This window comes from Peromyscus eremicus, chromosome 12, assembly GCF_949786415.1.
Source record: "Peromyscus eremicus chromosome 12, PerEre_H2_v1, whole genome shotgun sequence".
NCBI lineage: Eukaryota > Metazoa > Chordata > Mammalia > Rodentia > Cricetidae > Peromyscus > Peromyscus eremicus.
Genome location: NC_081428.1, coordinates 40,419,294 through 40,444,282, shown reverse-complemented (window position 1 = coordinate 40,444,282; position 24,989 = coordinate 40,419,294). Strand labels below are relative to the sequence as shown.

The 24,989-nt window shown below is 37.7% G+C and overlaps 1 protein-coding gene across 1 annotated transcript in view; it reads right to left on the bottom strand.

Annotated features, from left to right (window-relative positions):
* Positions 1 to 20,787, bottom strand: part of Zpld1 (zona pellucida like domain containing 1) — a 39,494-nt gene extending 18,707 nt beyond the window's left edge. The window contains exons 1-3 of the mRNA XM_059277762.1: positions 20,679 to 20,787; positions 4,001 to 4,221; positions 937 to 1,118 (exon numbers count right to left, since the gene is read on the bottom strand). Coding sequence (XP_059133745.1) covers positions 937 to 1,118; positions 4,001 to 4,221; positions 20,679 to 20,784 — 509 coding nt within the window. The 5' untranslated portion in view covers positions 20,785 to 20,787. The remainder of the gene's footprint in view (positions 1 to 936; positions 1,119 to 4,000; positions 4,222 to 20,678) is intronic.
* Between the last annotated feature and the right edge of the window lie 4,202 nt (positions 20,788 to 24,989).

The following is a 24,989-nucleotide window of genomic DNA, read 5'->3' as shown; positions in this document are numbered from 1 at the left end:
CCACATCTAAACTTTGCTTTTGACAGAGCATACCATCAATGTACTATGAAAATGTTCTGTAGTTTTCATGTATGCATTTTTGGAAATGATCAATAAGGATGTGGATATATTCTATAGCTCCAGTCCTTGTCTAGAATTCCTTGGGCCTACTTCATGGCATACATCTGTCCTCCTCTGCAAAAGTCATGAGAACTCAGAGTCTGGAATTATAGAAGCCAACAGTGAGGGCAAGTGGCAGTTGGGTCAGGCAATGTAGCGACCAAGTGTCCTATGCATTGGAAACACTGCAAAACTACATAAGCACAGGGCTTTTGAGAAAGGAAATAAGACCAATACAAATGGGGGGTAGGCTGGGGGAAGGGGAGGGTGGCGGGAGGGGGGAGAACAAGGGAATCCATGGCTGATATGTAGAACTGAATTGTATTGTAAAATAAAATTAAATTAAATTAAAAAAAGAACAATACTAAATAGATAGATCATAGGTAGGTAGGTAGATAGATAGATAGATAGATAGATAGATAGATAGATAGATAGATAGATAGATAGATAGATAATAGCTGATTAGTTATTGATAGAAAATTAGCTATATAGAAGATAGATAGATAGATAGATAGATAGATAGATAGATAGATAGATAGATGATAGAGAGATGATAGATAGATGATACAGAGAGATGATAGAAATAGATGATACAGACAATATAGATAGATGATAGAAAGATAGAATATAGACAGACAGATAGAGAGACAGACAGGTAGACAGATAGATAGATAGTAGATAGATAGATAGATAGATAGATAGATAGATAGATAGATAGATGTTAGTTGGGTCAGTGTTGCACTCCATTACATTGTTTGAGTGTGACTACAAGCCCATTAAAAATATGAAGCAAGCATAAAGAAAATATGAGATAACAAGAATAAAACATGAACTCACGAAGCAAGTTGGGTGTTATTAACCAGGTATTCCAATGGATAACTACAGCTAAATTTGTAAAGGAGCCCAGGAAGATAGCTGATGATTGTTGGTGGGTCTGGAGTATCAATATATCCTGAAATATTTCCTATCTGTACTGAAGTTGCATTTCCAGAAGCACCGACACCAGGAATTGTGGACACCTGTTAGGACAGCAAATCAAGTTCAATGATTAAATGTTCGTAACTGCACATAAATGCACTTCACATGCAAATAAAGCATTTTGACCACCTTTTCTCATTTTGGTTCAGCTGTAACCTGCTTTAGATTTGAAAATATACAAAACTTTATGAAATGTATAAATGATAGTGTGTCTTTTAAAGTCAATGGAACCTTATATGTGCCAAAGATACTTGACTTCTACTTACTTTATAAGAAAGGAAAAAATTACATATGCAGAAGTCTACAATGAATTTCTAAAAACCTCATTGATAAATCCCAACTTTTCTGACATGACTTAAAAGATTTGTCTTGGCTCTGTTTGCTACATGACTTTTGTAGCTCCAGACTTTTCCATGTTATTGTTGTTGCTGTTATTGTTGTTGTGTGGATATGGCATGAGAGCCACAGAGCACATGTGGGGTTCAGAGGACAACTTTGTGGTGTTGATTCTTTCCTTCCACCTTTCAATGGTTCTGTCAGTACAATACAGGTCTCTGGGCTTTACCTGCTGGGCCACCTTACCAGCCTGTTTAGACTTCCACACTGGATACAGTGCTCCTTCACCAAAGCCCTCCTTGCTCTGGCATACCCCCTCAACCACCTCTCCTTTTCACCTCATCAGAACCCATTACTCATGTATAACACTACGTCTTCCCAAGTAAACCTTCTGACTTGCCCACATGCATTATTTCTCTCTGCAGGACATGGGCAGCCTGTTTGCTTTGCATCCCCTCAACCATCCTCAGAATACCCGGTGGTCAGAGTCCATTTGTGTCTTCACCACAGTGCCATGTTGTGGGTCTTACAAATAATTTTTGAACAAATAAATGCAAGTCACAAATCTCCTAAGGACTATCCTTTCCAATGTTTTCTTTGGTAGATCAAGGAGATTCCCATTCTCAGACATATTTCAAGGAGACCATGAACTCCCGAAAGTTATAGGGAATGTTGCTTACATTTGTGTTTCCTAGCACTGCTTAGCTTTCACTGGATTCCCCAATACTACTAAAACTGAAAAACTATCATCTTCGGAATAATAATGTTTATGATTTTCATGAAACCAAGGAAGAACACAGTTGTTTTCTCACCATGCCAAATATCACACAACATTCACTAAATACTTTTAGGAGATAGTTCTGTAAGAAGTAATACTAGATCTTTCAATAATAGGATAAACTTTATGCATGATCCTAACAGTACACAGGCAGGGCTAAGGCAAAGATCTAGCTGTTGCATGAGGGAAAATCAATAGGAAGAGAACTTTCGTTTTAATTCCAACCTACTGATATAGTAGTCTATCTACTTTTTCTGACATAGGAATGTCCTCCAAAAAGGCTCTAATGCTGGTGATACCAGAGATAAAATATGAAAATTAAGAAAGCCTCTCTTTCCTCCATCATTTACCTGACTTACTAGGTGAGTATATCAGTTCTGTAACACACACACACATGTACACACACACACACACACACACACACACACACACACACACACACACACATTTTTTAATATCAGCCAGGTTTCCAAGATGTGACAAGCACACATGTGTGGAATAGCATTTCCCCTGTCTTTTCTCCAGAGTTCTTTTCTATCTAGCAAGGCAACAGTGACTTCAATCTATGAAAGTGAGGCTTTGAAATACAGTGGGAGGATGGGAAATTCTGCTGGTTCCTACCTGTACTCCCTCCACTAGGAAACAAAACATGCAATAATCAACTAACCGCCCTCTCCCTTAGGCCTGCTTCATAACCTCTGTGAACACAACTCAGAGAGATGAATAAATGTTTTTAATAAAAAGAGTCAACAATACACAATCTGCAGGCTTGGAAATGGTCATGGGCACAATATTCTAACTGCCCTTTGGGATAAGATAAAGAAGGAGATTCAAATAAATCCCTTTCCTGTCTGCTAGCTCCCACCAAATCTTAGAAACCATGGCCTTAGAATAACCAAGCCTTTCTTTTTAAACCCTAGCAATATTTTTTTGAAAACTGAAAGCCAATTTTTCCTACTTTACTCTGCTAAATGATTATGTGTACAGCACCACTTTTGTTAGAATTTATTGATAAGATATTTGAGCTACCTAAATAAAATATAGTACTAGATGAAATTTAATGTAATTAATGCTCCCACCACATATTATTAATTTCAATTAATTTTCATTCCCTGGAGTGTCAATTTCTTCTTTAATTCTATTTTTGGTATAGGGTGAACTAATAAAATAGTAAATTATATTAATTATGAATTCTCAGTCAGGGTAAAAATGTTCAAAGCACTGCTTGGGTTATCAAAATAACTGGAAAGAGGTGCTGCCAGAATTGCATGGGTAAAACTGGGTATGATAAGTATTTTTAAATGCAAGGGGCAGTCACACACCAAGAAGAACTTCACGCAAGAAACACAGCCTTCTTACAAAGTATGAATGGCAACTAGTCAAGGGTAAACGTGAAAAAAAGAGTCCAAGTTTTTCATCTATATTTAATATTTCTTACTGAACGGGGTCATTAGAGCTAGATCATAGCAAAAGGACAAAAACTGTCTTATAATCTGATGCATCCATAAAGTGTAGAGTATGGCTCGTGGTTAGAGATGTCCATCAATGTCAGTCTAACAGAATACTGCTTAGAGTAGCTCAGCCCATCACATGCCTCTCCACGGCCCAGCTCCTATCAACACAACCATTATTAGAAGACAGAATTGTATATTTGGGAGTTCAAACTTCAAACAGGCAAAAGAAAGTGAGTTGTTTGGCTTTATTGGAATTTTCTTCCTGAAGACAGATTGGGCTCCTGATTATTTCATGAAATGGGAGCTTGTTTATTTATGACCTCAGATATAGCACAGGATTTCATAGTAATCTTACCACTAAGTTGTTTCCACAACCCTCCAAGGTGCTGAGATTAATGATGAAAATGACCACTGCTGGAAAGGTGTTGTTATTGATGAAGCCCCTGCAGTGGGAATCCCCATGCCTTCCATTCAGTGCCAAATCTGTTTCAGAATAACCCGAAAAAAGGACTGTGCAAAAATTAATCTTCATTGTAATGGCCTGCACTCCACAGTAGACACTGATGTCTCTTTCAGCTGAAACAAAAAATACATAAAAGCAAAAGTAAGTCATAAAACACAGTAGAACACAGGCGGATGACTTGAGTGTTCCCCAGTTTACTTACTGTCTCCTTCTGAGTCTTGATCCAATGTGCAAGTCATTACAAAAAGTAGCCATGAAAAATAGTCATTGATTTAGTTGTTTAAGGGAGAATTTTTTGACTATCATAAGTCACCTCTGTTTCCTTGAGCCTAATGTTCAGAGGGTGTGCATGAAATGTCAGTCTCGCACTGTTGAATGACAGGAGAATTGAGTTGGGGAAATCAGGTTACTGAGGAAATTTAGGACTAGAGTAACTGAATTATTCAGATCTCCTGTCTAACGTGAAGCAGTACAAATGATGTGTTTTCTCAAGAGAAAGGAAGCAGTTAAAACCTGCCCTCCGCCAAATTATTCAGCGCATTGCTATTCGGTAACTCATGCTATCCAGGATATAGAAACAAAAGCCATCTTGAACAGGCCCATTTTATTTAGCCAACAGTAAATCATATTAGAGAAAGAAAATGAAGAATAGTGTAGTGATACTGTGTACAAAATGCACAGCTTGCTTTAAGAGAAATTTTTCCAGTGATTATGCATGCATTAGTTGGGCATAGAAAAACAAAACATAACTTGCATGGTTCCCCCTGGCTCTGTTATTTCAAGAAGCATTTTAGACATGAATAAGCACATGCATAAACATACAGCACACATACATACACACACACATACACAGAGAGAGAGAGAGAGACAGACAGACAGAAAGACAAACAGAGACAGACTTTTCATGCCTCTAGCCAGTCTTCTACAAATAATAAAGAAAAATTAATAGAAAAAGGATAGTTCACAGGATAAGTAATTCCTAGCAGCAGATTTTACTTTCACTGGGCATTGTCCCATCCCAAGACTTTATTTGAAAATGGGATTGCTACAAATTTAATTAGTTAAGTGATGATGAGGTCACTGCAGTAGAGTGAGCTCCAGTGGAATATGGCTGATGCATTTAAAAGACTGAGGAAGAACATGAGCTGGTGACAGAAGAGCAAAATGATGTGTTTGGGAGCCCAAGTACACCAAGACTGTCTGGGCCTCACCAGGCTACAGAGGGACAGGAAAGGGTGCTTGTCAGACCCTTGATGAGAATGTGGCTACACCCTTATCTTGAATTTCTGGCCTTCAAAACTATGAGATGATCATCCATGGTTTTAATTCACCTTGTGAGTCAACATGTGCCCATTGTTTTAAATCACTTCCTAGGTGATACTTTGCTATATTAGTGCAGGAAATGAATACAGTAAGTTCATGACCTTTTACATGGCTTCCCATTAAAATGAAGAATCTGAGACAGGTATCAAATTTACACAATGTAAAAACAAACAAGAGATGATTGGACTACTTTGATAAATTACCTTGATTGTTTAAGAAAAAAAAAAAGCTCAATAAAGTAAAATGGTTTTGACATGTGATATAGAATGTTCATCTGAGAAATATGTAAATCTCATTCAAGATATTCTGCAAAGAATTAATTTGCTTAAATAATTCAATCTTCAACAGGGCGGTGGTGGTGCACGCCTTTAATCCCAGCACTCGGGAGGCAGAGCCAAGCAGATCTCTGTGAGTTCGAGGCCAGCCTGGGCTACCAAGTGAGTTCCAGGAAAGGTACAAAGCTACACAGAGAAACCCTGTCTTGAAAAAACAAAAAATAAATAAATAAATGAAAAAAAAACCAACCAAATAATTCAATCTTCTTAATAGTGTCAATAGTAGATATTTTTGAAATATGATTCTCTATACTTTATACTAGTCAAATGAACTATATTTTGAGAAAGTGAATAAATCAATGTGGAAGCTTCCATGTTTAATAATAATTATAAACTCATTACAATTATATTAAATGACCAAAAATTTTGTTGTGGACAAAACAACAATAGTAGGCTAGGTGTATTACAAAAATTCTAATAATTCATTCATAAGTGGATACATAAGATGAATGAAAATATGCTTTGCCACCACTGAAGATAATAAAATCTACTTAATTTGGGGAATATCTCTCCAGCCTTAAGCAATATTAACCATTTAATGTAACCATAATTTTTAAGTGGTCCTTTTTTGTGGTGATATATTGTGTACCCTAATATACTTGCCTGAGGATCAGAAGACAGAGCCAACCACTAGATTAGACAAAGAGGTCAAGCAGTGGTGGCACATACCTTTAATCCTGTCACTCTGGAGGCAGAGATCTGTCTAGATCTCTATGAGTTCAAGGCCACATTGGGCTGCATGAGATTGATACAGTCTAGGAGAGAAACAGAGCTGGCAGTGGTGGCATACACCTTTAATCCCAGCACTTGAGATCTCATGCCTTTGCTTGGGAAGCACACACGCCTTTAATCCCAGGAAGTAATATGGCAGGGCAGAAAAAGGTATATAAGGCGTGAGGAAACAGGAACTGACTCTCTTTGGGCTGAGGGTTTCATAGAGGTGAGAACTAGTGGCTGGCTGTTCTGCTTCTCTGATCTTTCAGCTTTCACCCTAATATCTGGCTCTGGGTTTTTTATTAAAAGACCATCTAAGATTTGAACAATGCTCTTTAATAGAATAAAAGAGTTTATTTTAAAGGGTTTTATTGAGTATCTGTAAACCACTTTTGTCCCTCTTCTTTTGGTGTAGTTGGAAGCACTTTAATGCAACTGTCAACTTCTTATTTAGAGCCCCACTTGTTGATACCTTAACTAACTCTGCAAGATTCTCCTTCATCTTTCACTGGCCTCACTCTATATTCAGTTCTCTGTATCATGCTTGCTCCCCATGTTTGTTAAGCAAAATATTTTTCATGTGTTTAAAGGGATTATACTGAGTGATAGATGCCAGAATGTGTTTACCTCCTAGGACAGAATTTTCTAGCACAGGAGCATAAAGAATGTTTGGGAGAGTTATAATGAGTGGTCCAGCTGGGATCTATAAATGTACCTCAGGTTAAAATGCCAAGATTTCAAAGTTCATCCTTAAGATTGGCACATCTTACTACACATGCTTTAATCCTCAACAAGGTACTGTAGGCTCTTCCCATACCCAGGCTGTACCTGAGTAACCCTGACTCATCCTTCAGGTCTTAAATTTTACTTCTTCTCTCAAAGGTTTTCCTGATACCAAATACAAAGTGTGCCACTTTGGTTTTTGCTATCATACAGTGTTAAAATTATGCATGCATTTTTATATTTGTCCAATAAACTGAACGTCCCAGAAGGTACCAAATCTATTATATTCACCAAAGTACTCCATTAAATGCATTCAGTCTCTTTAAACACAAAACATTAAAAGTCATCTCCTAGGGAAACCACTGCTTAGCTTTCCTCAGCTCACTCTCATTGGGTCAATACTCAAGTGTCATGCAAAGAAAAGTCATCCATGCCAGTCACTGACAGTCACAACTTCCTAAAAGGTTAGTTATTCAAACCAGTGTTATGCAACAGCTGGAAAAATCCATTATATAAAGTGTTGGAGCAGTAGACTGCACTGAAGAATTCATATTGCTTATATCAACTTATCTAGGAAAACAGGCACAATAGCATGATCCACAGGAAAAAATGCACAGGGTATATGGAGAATGGCAGGAAAAGCCAAAGTAGGAGAGATGAGCTCATTCAGAATGGGTTCCTGGAGAAGATGGCATTGAGCTTAATTTTGCAGGAGTTAGTCATGTAAAATAAAAGAGTGAGAAATAAAAAAAAAGCAGGGGTAGTGTGAGTAAAAAATGAATTTTGAGTGTTTGGGATGCAGACAGTACCATTTTCATCATGATTTTAAAATACAAAGAAAAAAATCTCAGGAAATGAAGCTATAAGGCAAGCACAGTTAAGATCTGGGAAACCTTCACATACAAAATGGTCAGTCTCTTAACAACAAAACATCCACCTAAAAGATCGGTGGAATCTTCAGCTATTAATGAGTTTATTAAGAGTTTGCTTTATGCTCAGTGAACAAGTGTAATCACATTGCTTGATATATTATAAATGTACCAAAAGAAGTACATATGAATCTACATGTTCAAAGAAACAGAGTTCCTTTCCTTGACTTAAGCCAGCCAGAGTCTTCAACCTCCACACCTCTGTTTGAGGGGCTTAATTGCAGCTTAGAATTCACCTTAGCAGATGGAAATTATTTCTGTGCCCAGATGTAAGCTTGTTTCCATTTTCTGTTTTGCTGCTGAAGCCTTGTAACACTGCAATGGAACTGAATTCACTACAAACTGATTCATTCTACTTGAAGATCTGGAAACAAATGAAAGGACTTTTGCGGAGGAAGAAAGGAGATCTGTTCAAATCTATTCTGGTCTTTTCTAAAGACTTTTGACTGTCCCTTGGAGAAACACATTTTCCCTTTTTCCTGGTTGTAGATACTAAAGGCATCCATTCAGCTCAACTTTACAATTTGGGAAACTTAGAGAGGAAAGAAAAGGATACTTCAAGTTGCCAAAGGTTGCTGCCAAAGGAGGGAGATTTTTCCAGCTGTTCCAGTTATTCAAACACTGGTTTGAATAACTAACCTTCTGGGAAGTTGTGACTGTCAGTGACTGGCATGGATGACGTTTCTTTGCATGACACTTGATTATTAACCCAATGAGTGTGAGCTGAGGAAAGCAAAGCAGTGGTTTCCCTAAGAGATGACTTTTAATGTTTTGTGTTCAAAAAGACTGAATGCATTTAAGCCACCTGCTTACATAGTCTGTGCACAGTTACACTGTCAACATGCCAATGTTTCTCATGGAGATTTAAACAGGCTAAGTGTCTCATTAAAAAATTGAAATACATGTTAATCAATCAAACTGGTAAAAACAATGCTCTGTATTCCTTCACCTATCAGTGTGGCCATGCTGTAGCCTGATGCAGATTTACTGAAGTTATGCAAAATATAAATGTGCCATCACTGTGTCAACTTTCTAACTCTGACTTTTTTATGTTCTGATTTTTATGTTTGACTCTTGAGTGTCCTATGACTTAAAAACATAGTAAAGACTGACCTCCAGAACTTCTTTTCACACTGATGCTTCTGTTATCAGGTAAGCATTTTGAGCGATTGCACGCACTGATTAGTACAAATTTGCAGCCAGATTTAAGGATATTTCTATCTCAGTATCAGGAGATACAAGGATACAGATGATTTGATTAATTGCTCTCATCCATGTTCTTATAATTATATAATATAATTTGACAACATTAAGTCTTCTGACAGCACTGAAAGTTGATGTAGATCTCCAAGTTAAAGATTTGGGGAGGGAAAGGGAGAAGAGGAGAGAGGGGAAACTGTGGTTGGGATGTAAAATTAATTAATTAATTAAATTTTTTAAAAGTACTAAGATGAGATAAAAATGAGTCAGGCCATCACAAGCTAGGAATTTGTGGCTTCATCTGTATGTTGCTGAATTGACACAAGTTAACTCTGAAGTTTGTTCAGAAAAAGAGCAAAGGCAGCTCTACCTATTAAATATATGTATAATGTCCTGCAAACACATTTGCTAGTATGTGTGGTCTAAAGACAAAAGTGCAATTACATTTTAAAGGAATGGGATTTTACTCATGGGAAAGAAGTTGTACATCAGCGTTATTCACACACATATGCACATAAACACACACATACACAAACATATATATATATACTGAGGTCCATCATGTCTTTAATCCTATTTATATGGTAAGTATAGTCTATGAACTCCCAATCAGAATACATTTTTTATACATCAGGAGTTAGATGGTTGGCAGAGTGATGGCAAATTTATACTTTACAGGATTTAATCAATTTGCATCAGGCTAAAGGCATGATGACTGTGTAATGAGTATTACGTGACTATGTAAACAGGTGTCTGGCTTAAATGTACTCAGTATCTTTAAACAGAAAAACTGAAAGACATGTTCTAGACTTTCATTCTAGAACTATTTTTGTTTTAGACCATGATCTACTATACAAAATTTACCAGTACATAAAATCTAGTACATAAAAATCATGTACTACATTTGTTCTAAGCCAGAGGCTATTATAACCTTATTGTATCCAAACTAAATGCTATCTCATGTCAATAAAAGATTCAAAAGTACATTTGTGATATACTTATTAGGTATCAGTCTCCACAACATACTGAGGATGCTCCATTATTTCAAGAAGCTTATGGACCGTGGTTCAATAAAGGAGAAAGTGGAAAAATGGCCCCTCACAACATAACATGGCCTGATGATATGGAAGCACTTTGTAAACACCATTTATCACCTACTTTGGTCAAATAAGGATGTTTGGAAAGAGCCTGTCAGTAAAAAGTGAAATAATTTCAACTGTCTAAGGCTTAGAAGGGATTGATTAGGTGACGGCATGAAGAGTAGTGGGTGTCAATCACAATCATTTTTAGGAGGTGTGTGGTAGCTGAGGAAATTATTCCCTGAGATAAAGGATTCAGGGAAAATAAAAGAGGATAGAATTAGTTTTTGAGAGGCCAGTGTCCATCTTGTCTTGGAACACTCAAGACAAGATGGACAAAAGGTAATCAGAGAGAAGAGGAAATTATTTTCAGAGAGGAAAGAGCCAATATGCTCATTTCAACTATAAACTGCTCCCTATAAGCTCTATGAACAGTGAACTATGCTGATAACTGGAACTACTCAGGAGAACAATCAGGTAAAAAGAAAAATAAACTAATAACAGACAAAGTAACATCAAAGCTGTCCTTTTCTGTGACTATCCAGTATCCCTGGTTCTCATCCTATGCCCCACTCCTTATTGCTTTAAGAATGAGGCTATGACATCACTTTCCTATTATCTATGAGTGGATATTTGTTTTCCCGTTAAATTATAAACTTACCAAAGGTTCTAGATTTTCTTCCCAGAGTGCCTAGCAATACTAGCAAACGTTTAATTTATACCATGAATGTGCTGTAAATCTTTCACAAGCAACACTCATGGTTACTAGCTACATAGTATGAGGTTCTAAGTTTCACAGACAAGAAAATTTATGGAAACAGACAGATCCACCCTGACTGTCCGTACCGCAGTCTGTGTCTGACAGCTGCTAGAATGGCTCTGTCTGCAGAGCCATTAGGAATCTTGTTGGTAGCTACTATCTGGTTTCACGTTGAAAAACTTAAAATAGTATGCATTTCACAGGATTTTGCTATTTGTTTCGGTGCTTTTATTAACTTTTTTAGTGTGTGTTAATCTTGGCAACTTGTTATCTTGCCTCCCTTCTAGTAGTTTTAAAATCATTTTCTCTTCCCATGGACATATTTGCTGATGCTTGTCATCACTACCAGCAGCAAGTAAGTGCCAGACAGCCAGTTGTGGATGTAGATGGTGCTGACATGGTGACTTCGATATCTCAAGCCAGCAAGACCATCATGAGTTCTCTAAGTGTCACCCCTTACACGTTATGGAAGAAGTGAATTACCAGGGAACCTCATTAAAATACAGATTCTGCTTCAGAAGATTTTAAGTGGGGCCTGCACTTCTCACACCTCTCATAAGCTCCCAGGTGATGCTGATGTGACAAGTCTCTCAGTCAATTCAGTTGCTAAGATACAGCTAATTATTTTGATTGGGCAGAAGCTCTTAGGAGGATTTTACTTGGAGAAACTAAGCATGCCCACCAAACATATATTGGTAGGATGCAAGATACACAAGAATACAAGAGGAAAGGTACAAATATGAAAGCAACAAGAGAGAGAGACAGAGAGAGAGACAGAGAGAGAGAATATATATATATATATATATATATATATATATATATATATATATATATATATCCCTTCTTAGTCCAAGGAGCTATTTCATTTTGAATCTGAATGAAATCAAGCAGACTTGTCTTCAGCCTGAGCCTACTTCTGCTTTAATATGCTAGGAACAACCCAGGTGACAGAATTGAGAAAGGGACCAGTCTCCCTTTCTCATCTTTATACCCCTCCACAAACCACAACAGAACATTCCACTTCTAAACGCTACTGCGCCAAGTGGAGAGGTGTTTTCAAAAGTGGTGCTGTTAGCAAAGACGGTGCGTTGTGATCAAGGGACTGGAAGAACTATATCTACTTCCTGCCCATGGGGGACTCTGGAATGGTTGGTGATGTGCAACAGAGTGGATGGTCAACTGTGAGCAGGTAGAGGCTCCATACACTTCAGATGCCAGGATCATGTGAACATAATCTTACACTTACATTCACAGGCTGATGTGTATGTGCTGAAAAGAAGCATTGGTGCAAAGTTGACAGGGTAAACCAAAGCCAGTTGGGTAGAGAACAAGGGATATTTTTAGCACACAGAAGAATGGCTTTAGAGTTTCATAGAAAATTTCACCGGAAAATCACTTACCTCCTGGACTTCAATAAACAGTCTAATAATAACTTGTGCCATCATCATAGACTTTAAGAATAATTTATATAACATTTCTCTTTTTTCTATTCCTAAAATAAAAGCGGTGGATTTTCACACTATCCCAGCTTACAAATTACCTAGAGAACAGATGTGTGTGTTTCTTTAACTCATTTTTAAAGTTATATTTCCTTTCACAAAGTTTTTATACAAGAATGAGGCTTTGGTACTAAAACAGCAAGAAGTCCTTAAGGGGTATTGATATTTCATCTACGCAAAATACCAGCAGCTGATGAAGAATTTAAAGTGGATTAGGGATTCGAGTTTCCTCCCTATATTGAACAGGTTTCTCACCACCTTATTTTTTCATAGCAACATCTGTTTCTCGTTAGCAAACACAAGCTGCTGTTTCCTGGGCTTTCAGATATTCATGTAGAGTCTGAGGCAAACTCTGAAGACTTATAATCACATTTGCTGCTATACTGTGGAACCAGAGGAGTCTGATAAACGTTTTAAGGCAGAAAAAAAAGGGAGGAGATACAGGTTTTATTTGCACAACAGAAGTACAATTTTCATGTAGTTAATAATTTTGCTGTTAAGGAGGGGAGGGTGAACCCTGAATTATTCAGTTGCTGTTCTTGCTGACTAATTGCTCTCTCCTTCATGATGTTTTATCATTATCGACTAACAAGAATGTGACCGGTATCCAGTGCCTGAATCAGTTCTCTGGCCTCATCTGTTGAATAATTATGGTCACAGGTGCAAAGCAGGAAGCAGGCATTCCCTTGACAAACGGACAACCCAAGAACTGCCCCCACGTAGGATGGCAGGAGAACTGGCTTCCTTTATCATCACTGAGGACCAGACATAGTCCCTGAAATTAGGATTCTACTGGCTGCTCCTCTGAAATGGAACAATGCAACTGTTAAGCCAAGCTAAACACAAAATGAGTTCATTTTGTAGAACTTACCCATTCATTCTTTCCATGGAAAAGGCTAAACAAATATACTCACCATATGGCTTTTTGATTCTTTAAAGAGGGGATTTTTTTATGTATGATTCTTCATCCTAGCATCATCTTTTAAATTTGCTATCCAGAGTTTGTTTGGGGGCAGGGGCTTCAACATTCGATAAAAGTGTCCCAGCTTTGTATCACTGTTGAGTGCTAACTTGACAGTGTTAGACAAAATCTAATTCTGTTTTCCTACTACAAAATGAGGTTTAAAAGTGCCTTTGCTTTTTTGTTGTGAGAAATAAAATAAGGATGTACCTAACACACGAAACATGAGACCTATTATTGTAATTGGTGCTATTTTAAATAGAGTGTCAAGTTTAAAGCTAGGAAACACTGATTTGCCCAAGATTTCTCATAACCATTTAGTTTCCCCTATGTCAGAACATAAGTGTTCTAGTCCCCAGTGGTCTCTTTGGTTGTGTCCTTATCATTAAGAAATTGTGCTTCTTCACAAAGCTACAGATTTTGTCTGACCATTCCCCACTACTCCTTTTTTAAAGGCAGAGGCTGGTTCCAAAAGGTATCCCTCAATCTGAAAGGCCAGGGCTCTTATCTCTAAGCTTCACCTGTCCAAATACAACTTTCACTATCTAAAAGTTAACTGTCTGTTTAGTTTTGGAAGTGTGTGAGTATCGTCTCATTGGCTCGTGAGTCTGTTCTTTGTCATTAGCTAGGGTAGCAAAGAGTTCACTACTTCTAAAATTAGATGGTATTTCTTTAAATTTAAACAAATTAGGACCATGGTGGTTATCTTGGCCTAAGAATAAATGGCATGGAAATTAGAGAAAATAGCTCCAATGTCTTGAAACAGCAGAGGTCAGATAGGGCGAGAATAATTCCCATCTTTATTAACATTGCTTTGCATTTAGATAGCCCTTCTCTTTTGCCAGACTCATTCTGATTCTATCTCAGTGCTTAGAATCGTGAGTAGATCCTGAAGCTCCTGGTGACCCCAAGAAGGATTCTGATGTGGAAAAGAAATGGAAAGTCAAAGGGCAATGAGCAATTAACTTTTGGGCTTTATTTGCTCACTCTGTTCTTTCACAAACAGCCTGCAAAACAAGAGAGGGTATGAAGTACTACTCATAAAAGCCTAAAGCCTCTCCAGAGACTTTTACTATATTTGGGTTTGAGGATATTTTGTTCCTTTAATACAAAATTTAAATTTTAACCATGGGTATATGTGGGTGATTGCATGTTAGTAGGTACATTTGGAAAGATCTGGGGAAACAGCCATGACAGTGTTGGCATGTGTAAGATTGAAATGGGAAGTTTAATTGGTCCTCTCTGTTGAAAATTAGAGAATTTCTTCCTCTTTGTTCTTAGAATATTTACTTTAACATGGAACTGTGAGTATTTATGTCTCTTTGAAATGTATACAAATTCCTTAGAAAAAGTAGATAGCCCTTGATTAACCTTGATGACCCAGGGATGTCATTACTTAGCAAGGGAGATAATGACGTTTCTGTCTCCTAGACACTGTGAGGAAGGAGAGGCTTTAGTGTAAACTTTGCTTCAAATGGCAAAACTACTCTAATTATAAGGATATGGAAGATAAATTTTCCTCTCGATGAACCTGATTAACTAACACAAGCAACCAATTAGCACATAAAGTTAGGATATATGATTAATGGTACTGTCAGAGTCTTGCAATAAGGACAGATATTGTTTGTCTAAACATACATGCTATGGCTGTTTCACTTGGTTAAGAGTGCAGAAATCTAGTCTTCACACTACCCATGCCATTGATGTGGTACTCTGATGAATGAGATTAGTGTTTATTCAATGCCAAAGGTGTTTTCTTCTTTTTTTTTCCCCCTAGGTAAGGTATAATTTTTTTTTTAATTTTTTTTTAAATTTTTATTTTGCAATACAATTAAGTTCTACATACAGGCACAGATTCCCTTGTTCTCCCCCCTCCCGCCCCCCTCACCTTCCCCCCAGCCCGCTCCCCATTCCAATCTCCTCCAGGGCAAAGCCTTCCCCACAGACTGAGATCAACCTGGTGGACTCAGTCCAGGTAGGTCCAGTCCCCTCCTCCCAGGCCGAGCCAAGCGACCCTGCATAGGCCCCAGGTTTCAAACAGCCGACTCATGCAATGAGCACAGTACTATGCAGGCACAGAGGAGTTTTAGACCAAGAGATTCTATTTTCAATGACAGTTTCCAAATACATGATTGTCATTTAATAAAATAATGGACTTTGAAACAAAGCAAGAGCACACAGTCACTTATTATTAATCATAGATGTACATTGGGTTCATAAGTGTAAATACAGATTTCAGTCATCATACTTAGAGACCAACCCTATGTACTTAGGGTGAGATAATGAATCCCACAACTACTCAAAGTGATTTTTGTTGTAAGTGGTCAGTAGATACAATTAACTACTGTAAATGAATGTTTTAACATAGTTCTTTAGTTTATACCATAGAATAAATATAATCTTTTGCTGTCCTTGTGACTTTGTGGCCAATCAACACATTTTATTCTACTTTGAGAGAAAGAAATGGTGTGGAGTTCTGTGGGTGGGGCAGTGGAAAGGATCTGGGAGAAGCTGAAAGAGAGGTGACCATGATCAGAATATAATGTATGAAAAAATGTATTTAAAAAGGGGGAAGAATAATATAAACACAGCAAGGAAGAAGAAGAGGAAGAGAAGAAGAAGAGAAGAAGGAGGAGGAGGAGGAGGAGGAGGAGGAGGAGGAGGAGGAGGAGGAGGAGAAGGAGAAGAAGAATCAAAGGAGGAGAAAGAACATGGAATTACATCAGCCAAATTGTCTCTGTTGAGCCAGATTATCTCTGTTGAGCAATCTTTTGAACAAGTGAGCCTCTTTATCTAGCCAAGTAAGATCCTGTCTAAACTGCCCTACCTAGCCATCTGGTCTCTTAGCTCTCACAAAGGCTACCTCCCATTGCCTGATTTGAGGAACACAATCAGTGCCTCTGCCCTTCTCTCTTTGTGTCTTTATTTCTCCCTTTCTCCTTTCTCCTAAATAAAAGAAACAGTGTTAGCAATCACAGGGTAATGCCTATACCATTCTATACTTTCTCTATTACATCATTCATTTCCTCCTTAGTATTTCCAGTATCTGAGGACTTTCCATTCTGAGAGCTCAGGGCTCAAGATCTAAAAACACTCCTAACTTAAATTTCTGACTTAGGCTACTCTTCTTCCTTCACCATAAAAATAATCTTAACAGTATCCTTTTTTGACAAACCTGCCATATTTATGCCACCCCCACTTTCTGTTCACACACCAAACAGAGATTCAGTTTTTACAGAGCTATCTTCTCTCTGGATGTCCCTTCTCAGACCCAGGTCTGCACTTTCTACAAGGAGAGAGACAATGCCACTATCCATTCTCCAGAAAGTTCCCCTAGAGCTATTATTTCCAAATCCCAACTTTTTTTTAAAGCATGAAGTATTTTTATTTTCCACATTAGCTGACAACATCAACACCAGTTGCCCATGGGCAAAACATCATCTAGCCTTCCCTTTCTCTTCCAAATCAAATCAATCTTAACCTCTGCTGAATCCAACAGAAACATTTCTCTTAACAAAGGTGTCTCCTATTTACTCCCACTGCCAGTCCCTTCATAAGCTTTCTCTCTGCCCATAGTCTCTTCTAACTTGACTCTTTCACTTTTCCAAACAACACATCTTTCATAAAACAAAGCAGACCATATCACACCTATCAAAAACCGTGTTAAAAAAAGATTCAGTGTCTCTTGTCTGCCTACAAAATAAAGTAAGAACATTTCCATTACACTATATACCAGACAGCATTCTTGCCAAAACAATTAAACATAATTTACTCAAAACTGCAGCTCTAGTTAGTTCACAGGGTTTGCAGGAAGAGCATGCTGACAGTGCCTCTGACTTGCATGCAGCTGCATCCAGAGTGTCAGAATCCTATAGATTCGATAGTATAGGACAAATGACCAAATTAGAGGCAACTCGGCTGAGCATTAAAGCATATCAAGGAATTATGAAATGTATTAGATATGTGCATAAAGCTTAATGATTTTTAAACTTATTTCCATTAGGTATGCATACCAAAGCATGAAAAATAAGTTTACTTTAAAATAGTCCAGAAATAGGAGTGGAAGGGAGAGATGAAACAAAAATTATAAATGTGCATAGTAAATAAATCTGTATAATGAATTGAGATTTTTTAAACTATTCTTACTTATGTGTGTGTTTGAAATTGTCCATTCTAAATATTTTTTAAATTTACTTTATTTATTTATTTTACATCCAGACCACAATTTCCCCTCCTTCCTCTCTTCCCCTATGCCTCACACTCTCCCAATCCACTTCTCTATTTCTATTCAGAAAGGGACAGGCCTCCCATACGTATCAATAAAGCATGGCATACCAAGTTTTGGTAAGACTAAGTATCTTCACTTGTATTAAAGCTGGGCAAAGCAATCAAGTATGAGGAATAGGTAGGTTCCCAAGAGCCAGCCAAAGCATTAGGGACAGCCCCTACTCTCCTTGTTAGGAGTCCCACAAGTAGACCAATCTACCCAACTATCACATATTTGTAGAAGACCTAGGTCAGTCTCATGCAGACTCCTTGGTTGTTGATTCAGACTATGTGAGTTCCAATGAGCCAGATTAGTTGTTTCTGTGGGTTTTGTTGTGATGTCCTTGACTGTTCTGGATCCTACAATCCTTCAGGAGTTTCCCCTAATTCTGCCTAAGGTTTGGCTGTGGGTCTGCATTCATTTCCACTAGTTACTGGATGAAGGCTCTCTCATGACAACTGGGAGAGTCACCAGTCCTATCATAGGAGATGGCCAGTTCAGGTTACATATCCATTATTGCTAGGCATCTTAGCTGGGGTCATTCTTGTAGATTCATGGGAGTTTCCTTTGCATCAGTTTTCTACCTGACCTTGAAATGCTCGCCTCACTTTCCAGTCTTCTCTTTCAGTATTCTCCCCTTCCATCCACCCCCCAACTTGATCCCTCAAGTTCCCATTCCCACCCATCTCCAGTCCACCCAGGAGATCTCTTCCAGTTCCTCTTCCCAGAGAGATCCATGCATTCCCTCCTTGGGCCTTCTTTGTTACCTAGCCACCAAGATTGACAATTAATAGATGGGACCTCATGAAACTGAAAAGCTTCTGTAAGGCAACGGAAACTGTCAATAGGACAAAATGGCAGCCTACAGATTGGGAAAAGATCTTGACCAATCCCACATCCATCATAGGCCTAATCTCCAAAACATATAAAGAACTCAAGAAACTAGATATCAAAAACAAATAATCCAATTTTAAAGTGTGGTACAGAACTAAACAAAGAATTTTTTTTTTTTTTTTGGTTTTTCGAGACAGGGTTTCTCTGTGTAGCTTTGCGCCTTTCCTGGGACTCACTTGGTAGCCCAGGCTGGCCTCGAACTCACAGAGATCCGCCTGCCTCTGCCTCCCGAGTGCTGGGATTAAAGGCGTGTGCCACCACCGCAACAGAATCTCAGATGGCAGAGAAACACTTAAAGAAATGTTCAGTATCATTAGCCATCAGGGAAATGCAAATAAAATAACTCTGAGGTTCCATTTTAACCTGTCAGAATGTCTAAGATAAACATACACACACACACACACACACATACACACACACACACACACACACACACACACACACACACAGAGTGACAGATTATGCTGGAGAGGATGTGGAGCAAGGGAAACACTCCTCCACTGCTGGTGGGAATGCAAACTTGTACAACCACTTTGGAAATCAATATGGTGTTTGATTTCAGAAAATTAGGAATCAATCTACCTCAAGATCCAGCTATACCACTCTTGGGCATATACCCAAAGAATGCTCAATCATATCACAAGGACATATGCTTGACTATATTCACAACAGCTTTATTCGTAATAGCCAGAACCTGGAAAAAAACCTAGATGCCTCTCAACTGAAGAATGGGTAAAGAAAATGTAGTAATTTACACATTGGAGTATTAAAAACAGTGACATCAAGAAATTTGAAGAGAAATAGATAGAACTGTAAAAATAAATCATCTTGAGTGAGGCAATGCAGACCCAGAAAGACAAATATGGTATGTACTTACTCATAAGTGGATATTAGCTGTAAAGTAAAGGTGCTTTAAAAGAGAATTTATTTGTGACATTCAGTGCTATTAAAACCTCACCTTCACACATTCTATAGATTCACCTTTGAGAATTTGCCACAATGATCTCTATATCTTGCCTCACAGGCCAAGAATCCAGACAATAGGTCTGGGTTCATGAAACCACTTGGCCACACTCCAGTCTCACTTCAGAACTCTTGCTTCAACAAATGGAACACGTACTGATTGCTCTATTCGGGTTTATTACTCTCATGTTTTCTGAAAATGGGAGTTTGGCAAGTATGAAGAGTGTAAATGCTGGCCAAAGGTCTTGAAGTTCACATGGTAGACTTGGAAAAGCAGTTTCTGATTCTCTGATCATTACTTTGTAAATGTGGAATGAAGATGATGTAACCCTAGCTAATGAATAATGACACTTACATAAGATACAGAATACCTCTTATTTAAGTGTTGGTTTATTGACCTAGGACATGTCCACAAATATCACAACTATTATATTGGTAAGTTTTTGTAAAATTCATTCAAAAGTTGACCTGTCCAACTTGATGATGACAAACATTTCATTGAAGCAGTATTTTGGAAGTATCATATAATATTTCACAAGTATTCCCTTAAATATGACTCCCAAATAAATATACTCTCATGTAAAGATAGTTTTAAAAGTCTAAATTAAGTTGAGAAAAAAGTCATCAGCTAGGCAAATTTTTGAAGGAAATTAGACTCACAATTTATTGCCCACTGGCTAATATTTTTTTCATATTTGTGAGCAGTCATTATGATATTATTAACTTTGATGACCACTCTGTATGTTAATGTGGATATAAATTACAATTCCAGAAAAACTATCTTGATCTCATCTTCCATTGTTAATATCCACTCAATGTAAAGGGATAGACCTCATTTTCGATATGTATTTAGATGATTGACTATTCACACATAACTATTCTTCCTAGAAGCAGTTAGACAGTTAGATGACGCCCAGACTCACCAGGAAATCTGCTGTGGAGGTTGGCATCACAGTTGTAACTGTTGAACTGAGCAGACCCTGGAAGTACTCTAACCGCTAGAAGGAGCAGCAACCATATCCGTTCCATGGCAAATCCTAGAAAAAAATAACAAGTAAGTGGACATCATCAGCCATCACTTTTTCTTGCTGAAAAGACTGAGTCAGATCTCAGCCCTTTGTTGCATAAACAATGTGTAGCTATCCAGTCAAAGCCAGGGTATCAGAAAAAGTAATCATAAAAACTGAGGACATAGATTTTGGATAGAATGGATCAATATTTTAATCCCTTGACTTCAGTTTGGTAATGGTAAGAAGGCTATGTTTTTATACTAAAAGAACTAATGTTAATGAGGAAGAAAAAAACTTGTTGTGAATAGGATGAACTCAACCCAGTATCAGCCAGTTCACAGCACACTTAAGCAGACTAACAAACTTAGAGGCAGCAGTACATGTATAATATCTGGGGTAAACAATCTGGGTATTCAAGCATTCAATGCTCTATTCTGAGAATGTTATCAGTATTCTCAATGACCAAGTAACATCCAAAATATCTTTCTTTCAACACTGCAGTTCTAGACTATTGCACTGTCTCAAGAATCAATGATTTGTGTAATATTTTCCCTGGAAACACAAGAGTCAAGCAAAAGATTAGGAAAGCTGTGTGTGTGTGAATAACACTGCAGTTGCTCCTATGAATGACTGTTCCTTAATGAGATGTGGAGACTAATATCTTTTCACAAAAACACTGAATTCCTAGGATAAAGTAAAGGAAGATGTTCTGTAAGATGCCAATGTGGGTTTGACAAAATAAATGGGCATTGACTGAATGTTCAATAATGTTTCCTTGAATGAGCTTTTATTGGCCTAATGAAGTTAAAATGGCTTCCAGAAATGTTCAATTTATTCCCACAGTATAGTTTGTACACTGGAAAAAAATCATTTCAGTTAGTGGTTTAGGTCTACACATGAAAGGCACAAAGAAAACAGAAGTGTAAATGTTTATTCAGTCAAGTGCATTTTAAAAGCTTTGAGCTTTGGGAGTAAAAACAATATTTTAACTTCCCTTAAAGATCTGACTTGTATGATTAATTAAGTCTTCAGCAAAAGGAAGGAAATGTGCCTCTCTTTTGAAACATCAGTTTAGAACAAAAAGTTTATGGTGAACAGAGTCACTTTGGTGAGGATGTGGGAAAGGAAGATATAATTTTACTCTCAAAAATAGACTGAAAAACATAATTCAACAAGAGCATTCTTCCTTTGGCGTCATACCACATCGCAGGCACAGGCCTCATTACTTTGGTGAGAACAACCGTCTAGCTGGTTACTTCTAATCCCTTGGGACACTCCATAAACAAAGAGTACACAAGAATGGCTGCCACACACTCTGGGTTCTGCTGACCACATCTACATCACCATGGTCTAGGTCCTCAAGACACTTTAAATAGAACAGAACAAGCTCATTCTTTTAGATGCTTGAAGATGGCTAGGAAAAAGAGCAGGACATTCTGAATGGGATGCTGAGCTGCCACAGCCTTATTACTATGGATCCTATTAAGCCTCAGAAAGTATGGAAACTCTAAATCCACACTGTTTTCTCCCAAAAAGAGAGTGTGTCTGATGGGTCCATGGCCTTGAGATTTATCTGGTTGGATTATTTTTATTAGACTGACACATCATTAAGCTTTTGTTTTAAGAAGCAAAACACAACTTCCCAAGTGTGCACTCTGCACATGGGTGTGGCAGATGTTTGCCTATACCTTCTCATTCATATATTATATTTGCCTGTACCTTCTCATTCCTTAATGAATGGATGAGGTTGGGATCATTACTTTATTGTACAGAGGAGGAAAACTGAGTCTTGGGAAGTTTAACTGACATGAAAAGAGAGTGAAGAAAATACAATTCTATCCCCTGTGTTTTCTTTCTTTCTTTCTTTCTTTCTTTCTTTCTTTCTTTCTTTCTTTCTTTCTTTCTTTTTTTTTTTTTTGAGACAGGGTTTCTTTGTGTAGCTTTGCATCTTTCCTGGAACTCACTTGGTAGCCCAGGCTGGCCTCGAACTCACAGAGATCCGCTTGGCTCTGCCTCCCCAGTGCTGGGATTAAAGAGGTGCACCACCACCGCTCAGCTTCCCCTGTGTTTTCTGATAGCAAGCCTGCTGCATGAGCTACCTACACATCAACAGTTACAAAATAATTTAGGTGTCATTTTCATTTCCACCCATCATCATTGGCCGTTTCCTTTGCATTTTCAAAGTTTGCACTCTTTAATAGATCTTTTCTTCTGAGAATGAATAAGCAAATTCGGTGTTAGTACTGCAAGTCTGAAAACAGATATGGTCTCTTTGAGGGTATCTCATTATGAAAAAAACATAAAAATATTAGACATATCTGTGTTATTGAAAATGGATGGATACTGCTGCTAATTGAATCAGTCTACGAGCTCTAGTGAAAAGCTTGTTTTACAACTATACATCAAATCTGAGGCTGTCCAAAGGAAACCTCTCACCATCTTTATTTTTGCACAAATGCTGCAGCATCGTCCAGGAGATTAAAACTTCTGGCAGTTTATTTTTTTGATGAAGAAGAGGCAGAAGAGGGAGGCAGCTTCTGCTAAGAGAAAATACGTTTACGTTTTGTATTAGCAAATACAGATTCAGGGTCTTCTCAGCCATTTGTTGAGTTTGTCATTTCAAAGCCAAGATGCTGATCTGAAGACCTTATCCCTAAATTCTGAACACACAGAAAGCTTTGAGATTATAGCGCAGGGCCACCACACACTGCTCTACAAGTTCTGTCCTGCATAAGAGTCTCCAAAGAAAAGGACAGTGAATAGGTCTGCACTCCTCAACTAAGCATGTGTCCCAGACCAACACCAGACACAACGGTGTCCCCTGGGTTAGTGACAGCCGTTCATATCTGACTCGCATTGTTTAATTTCTAGTGGTATCTGGACTGACCTGAGCTTTAGTGTTCAAGTATAATTAGTACATCTCCTGTATAGGTGAATATATATATATTGAATCCACATAATATTGGTAGTGTTTGTGGTATTTTTAAGACTTCTAGAAGTCCTTTGTATTCTACTCACAAGAGAAAAAAAAAAAGCTTTTAACTTGCAAAATTGCAAAATTCCTATCCACAATTCTGTCTCCACCGTTCCCTATTGCATAGGAAACTGGAGCCTCTACTTGCTGTAACGGGAAGGGAGATTCACACTGTGTTTTTTCTTTTGTTTTTCTATGAAATGAAATTAGTTCACATTCATCACAGGGTTGTGTCCTGTCTGCTTAGGCTTCCCAGCTCTTCTTATTGCACACATGGGTTTATTTCTGTCTTAATTTAGGTATAGACTGATATCTGTGGACCACCTGGAATGCCCTGAAATGTCTTTTTCTGATTTCGGCTCCATGGAACTCTGCTAGATACTCTACAGAAGATCCTGCACTCTTCTCCTCATATATAAATGCAGCAACCAGGACACCTACTTAGGCAAGAACAGTAGTTTATAAAATGGCCTCTAACAGTTACAATTACAAATACCAAGGGTATGCATAAATATTAGTAACTATGAAAATATACATACACAGGAGATTTTTGCATCTGACTTAGTACTATCATAAACTTAAGATCAAAGCAGAAGAGGAAAAGAAGATTGTATGTAAAAATGGTGGGTTTTAAAGACATTAGAAGCCAGACATGGTAAGGTACATTTGTAATCCTTGCAATCAGGAGGCTGAAGCAGTAAGATCATCATGAATTCAAGGATGGTCCAGGCTACATAAAAAGACTCTGTTTCAAAGAGCCAAGGGAAAGAGAAAGAAGTTGTAAATGTCAATTTAACAAAGAAATCCTGACATTTCTTAAACTGGTACTAATAGGTATTAACAGCTCAGTGGAAGCATCACATAAATGATTTGTTGCCCCACATATTTACCATATTACAATTCCCTTTTAAAATGGGAGACTCTTCAAAAGTATACGCTTCTAATTTGCTTGCTTAGGACTGTATAAAGAGAAATAAATAAAGCCTTACTTCTCATTTAACTTTATATAAATTAATATAATTATCTCATAAATACCATTCTCTAGATTTCATTACAAAGTAATATTCTGAACCTTCTTTTTGTTTAGACTTGGTGTGTGCCCACCAGAGAGCTGTGCTTAATATTTAACTACTAATATAGATTTAATTTTTACCTATGTCATAAGACTTTAATTGAGTTATACAGGGTCACGGATTTAGGAAATGGCAATCCAGAACTCAAAATTCAGATTGACCTTTGCAATGATTATA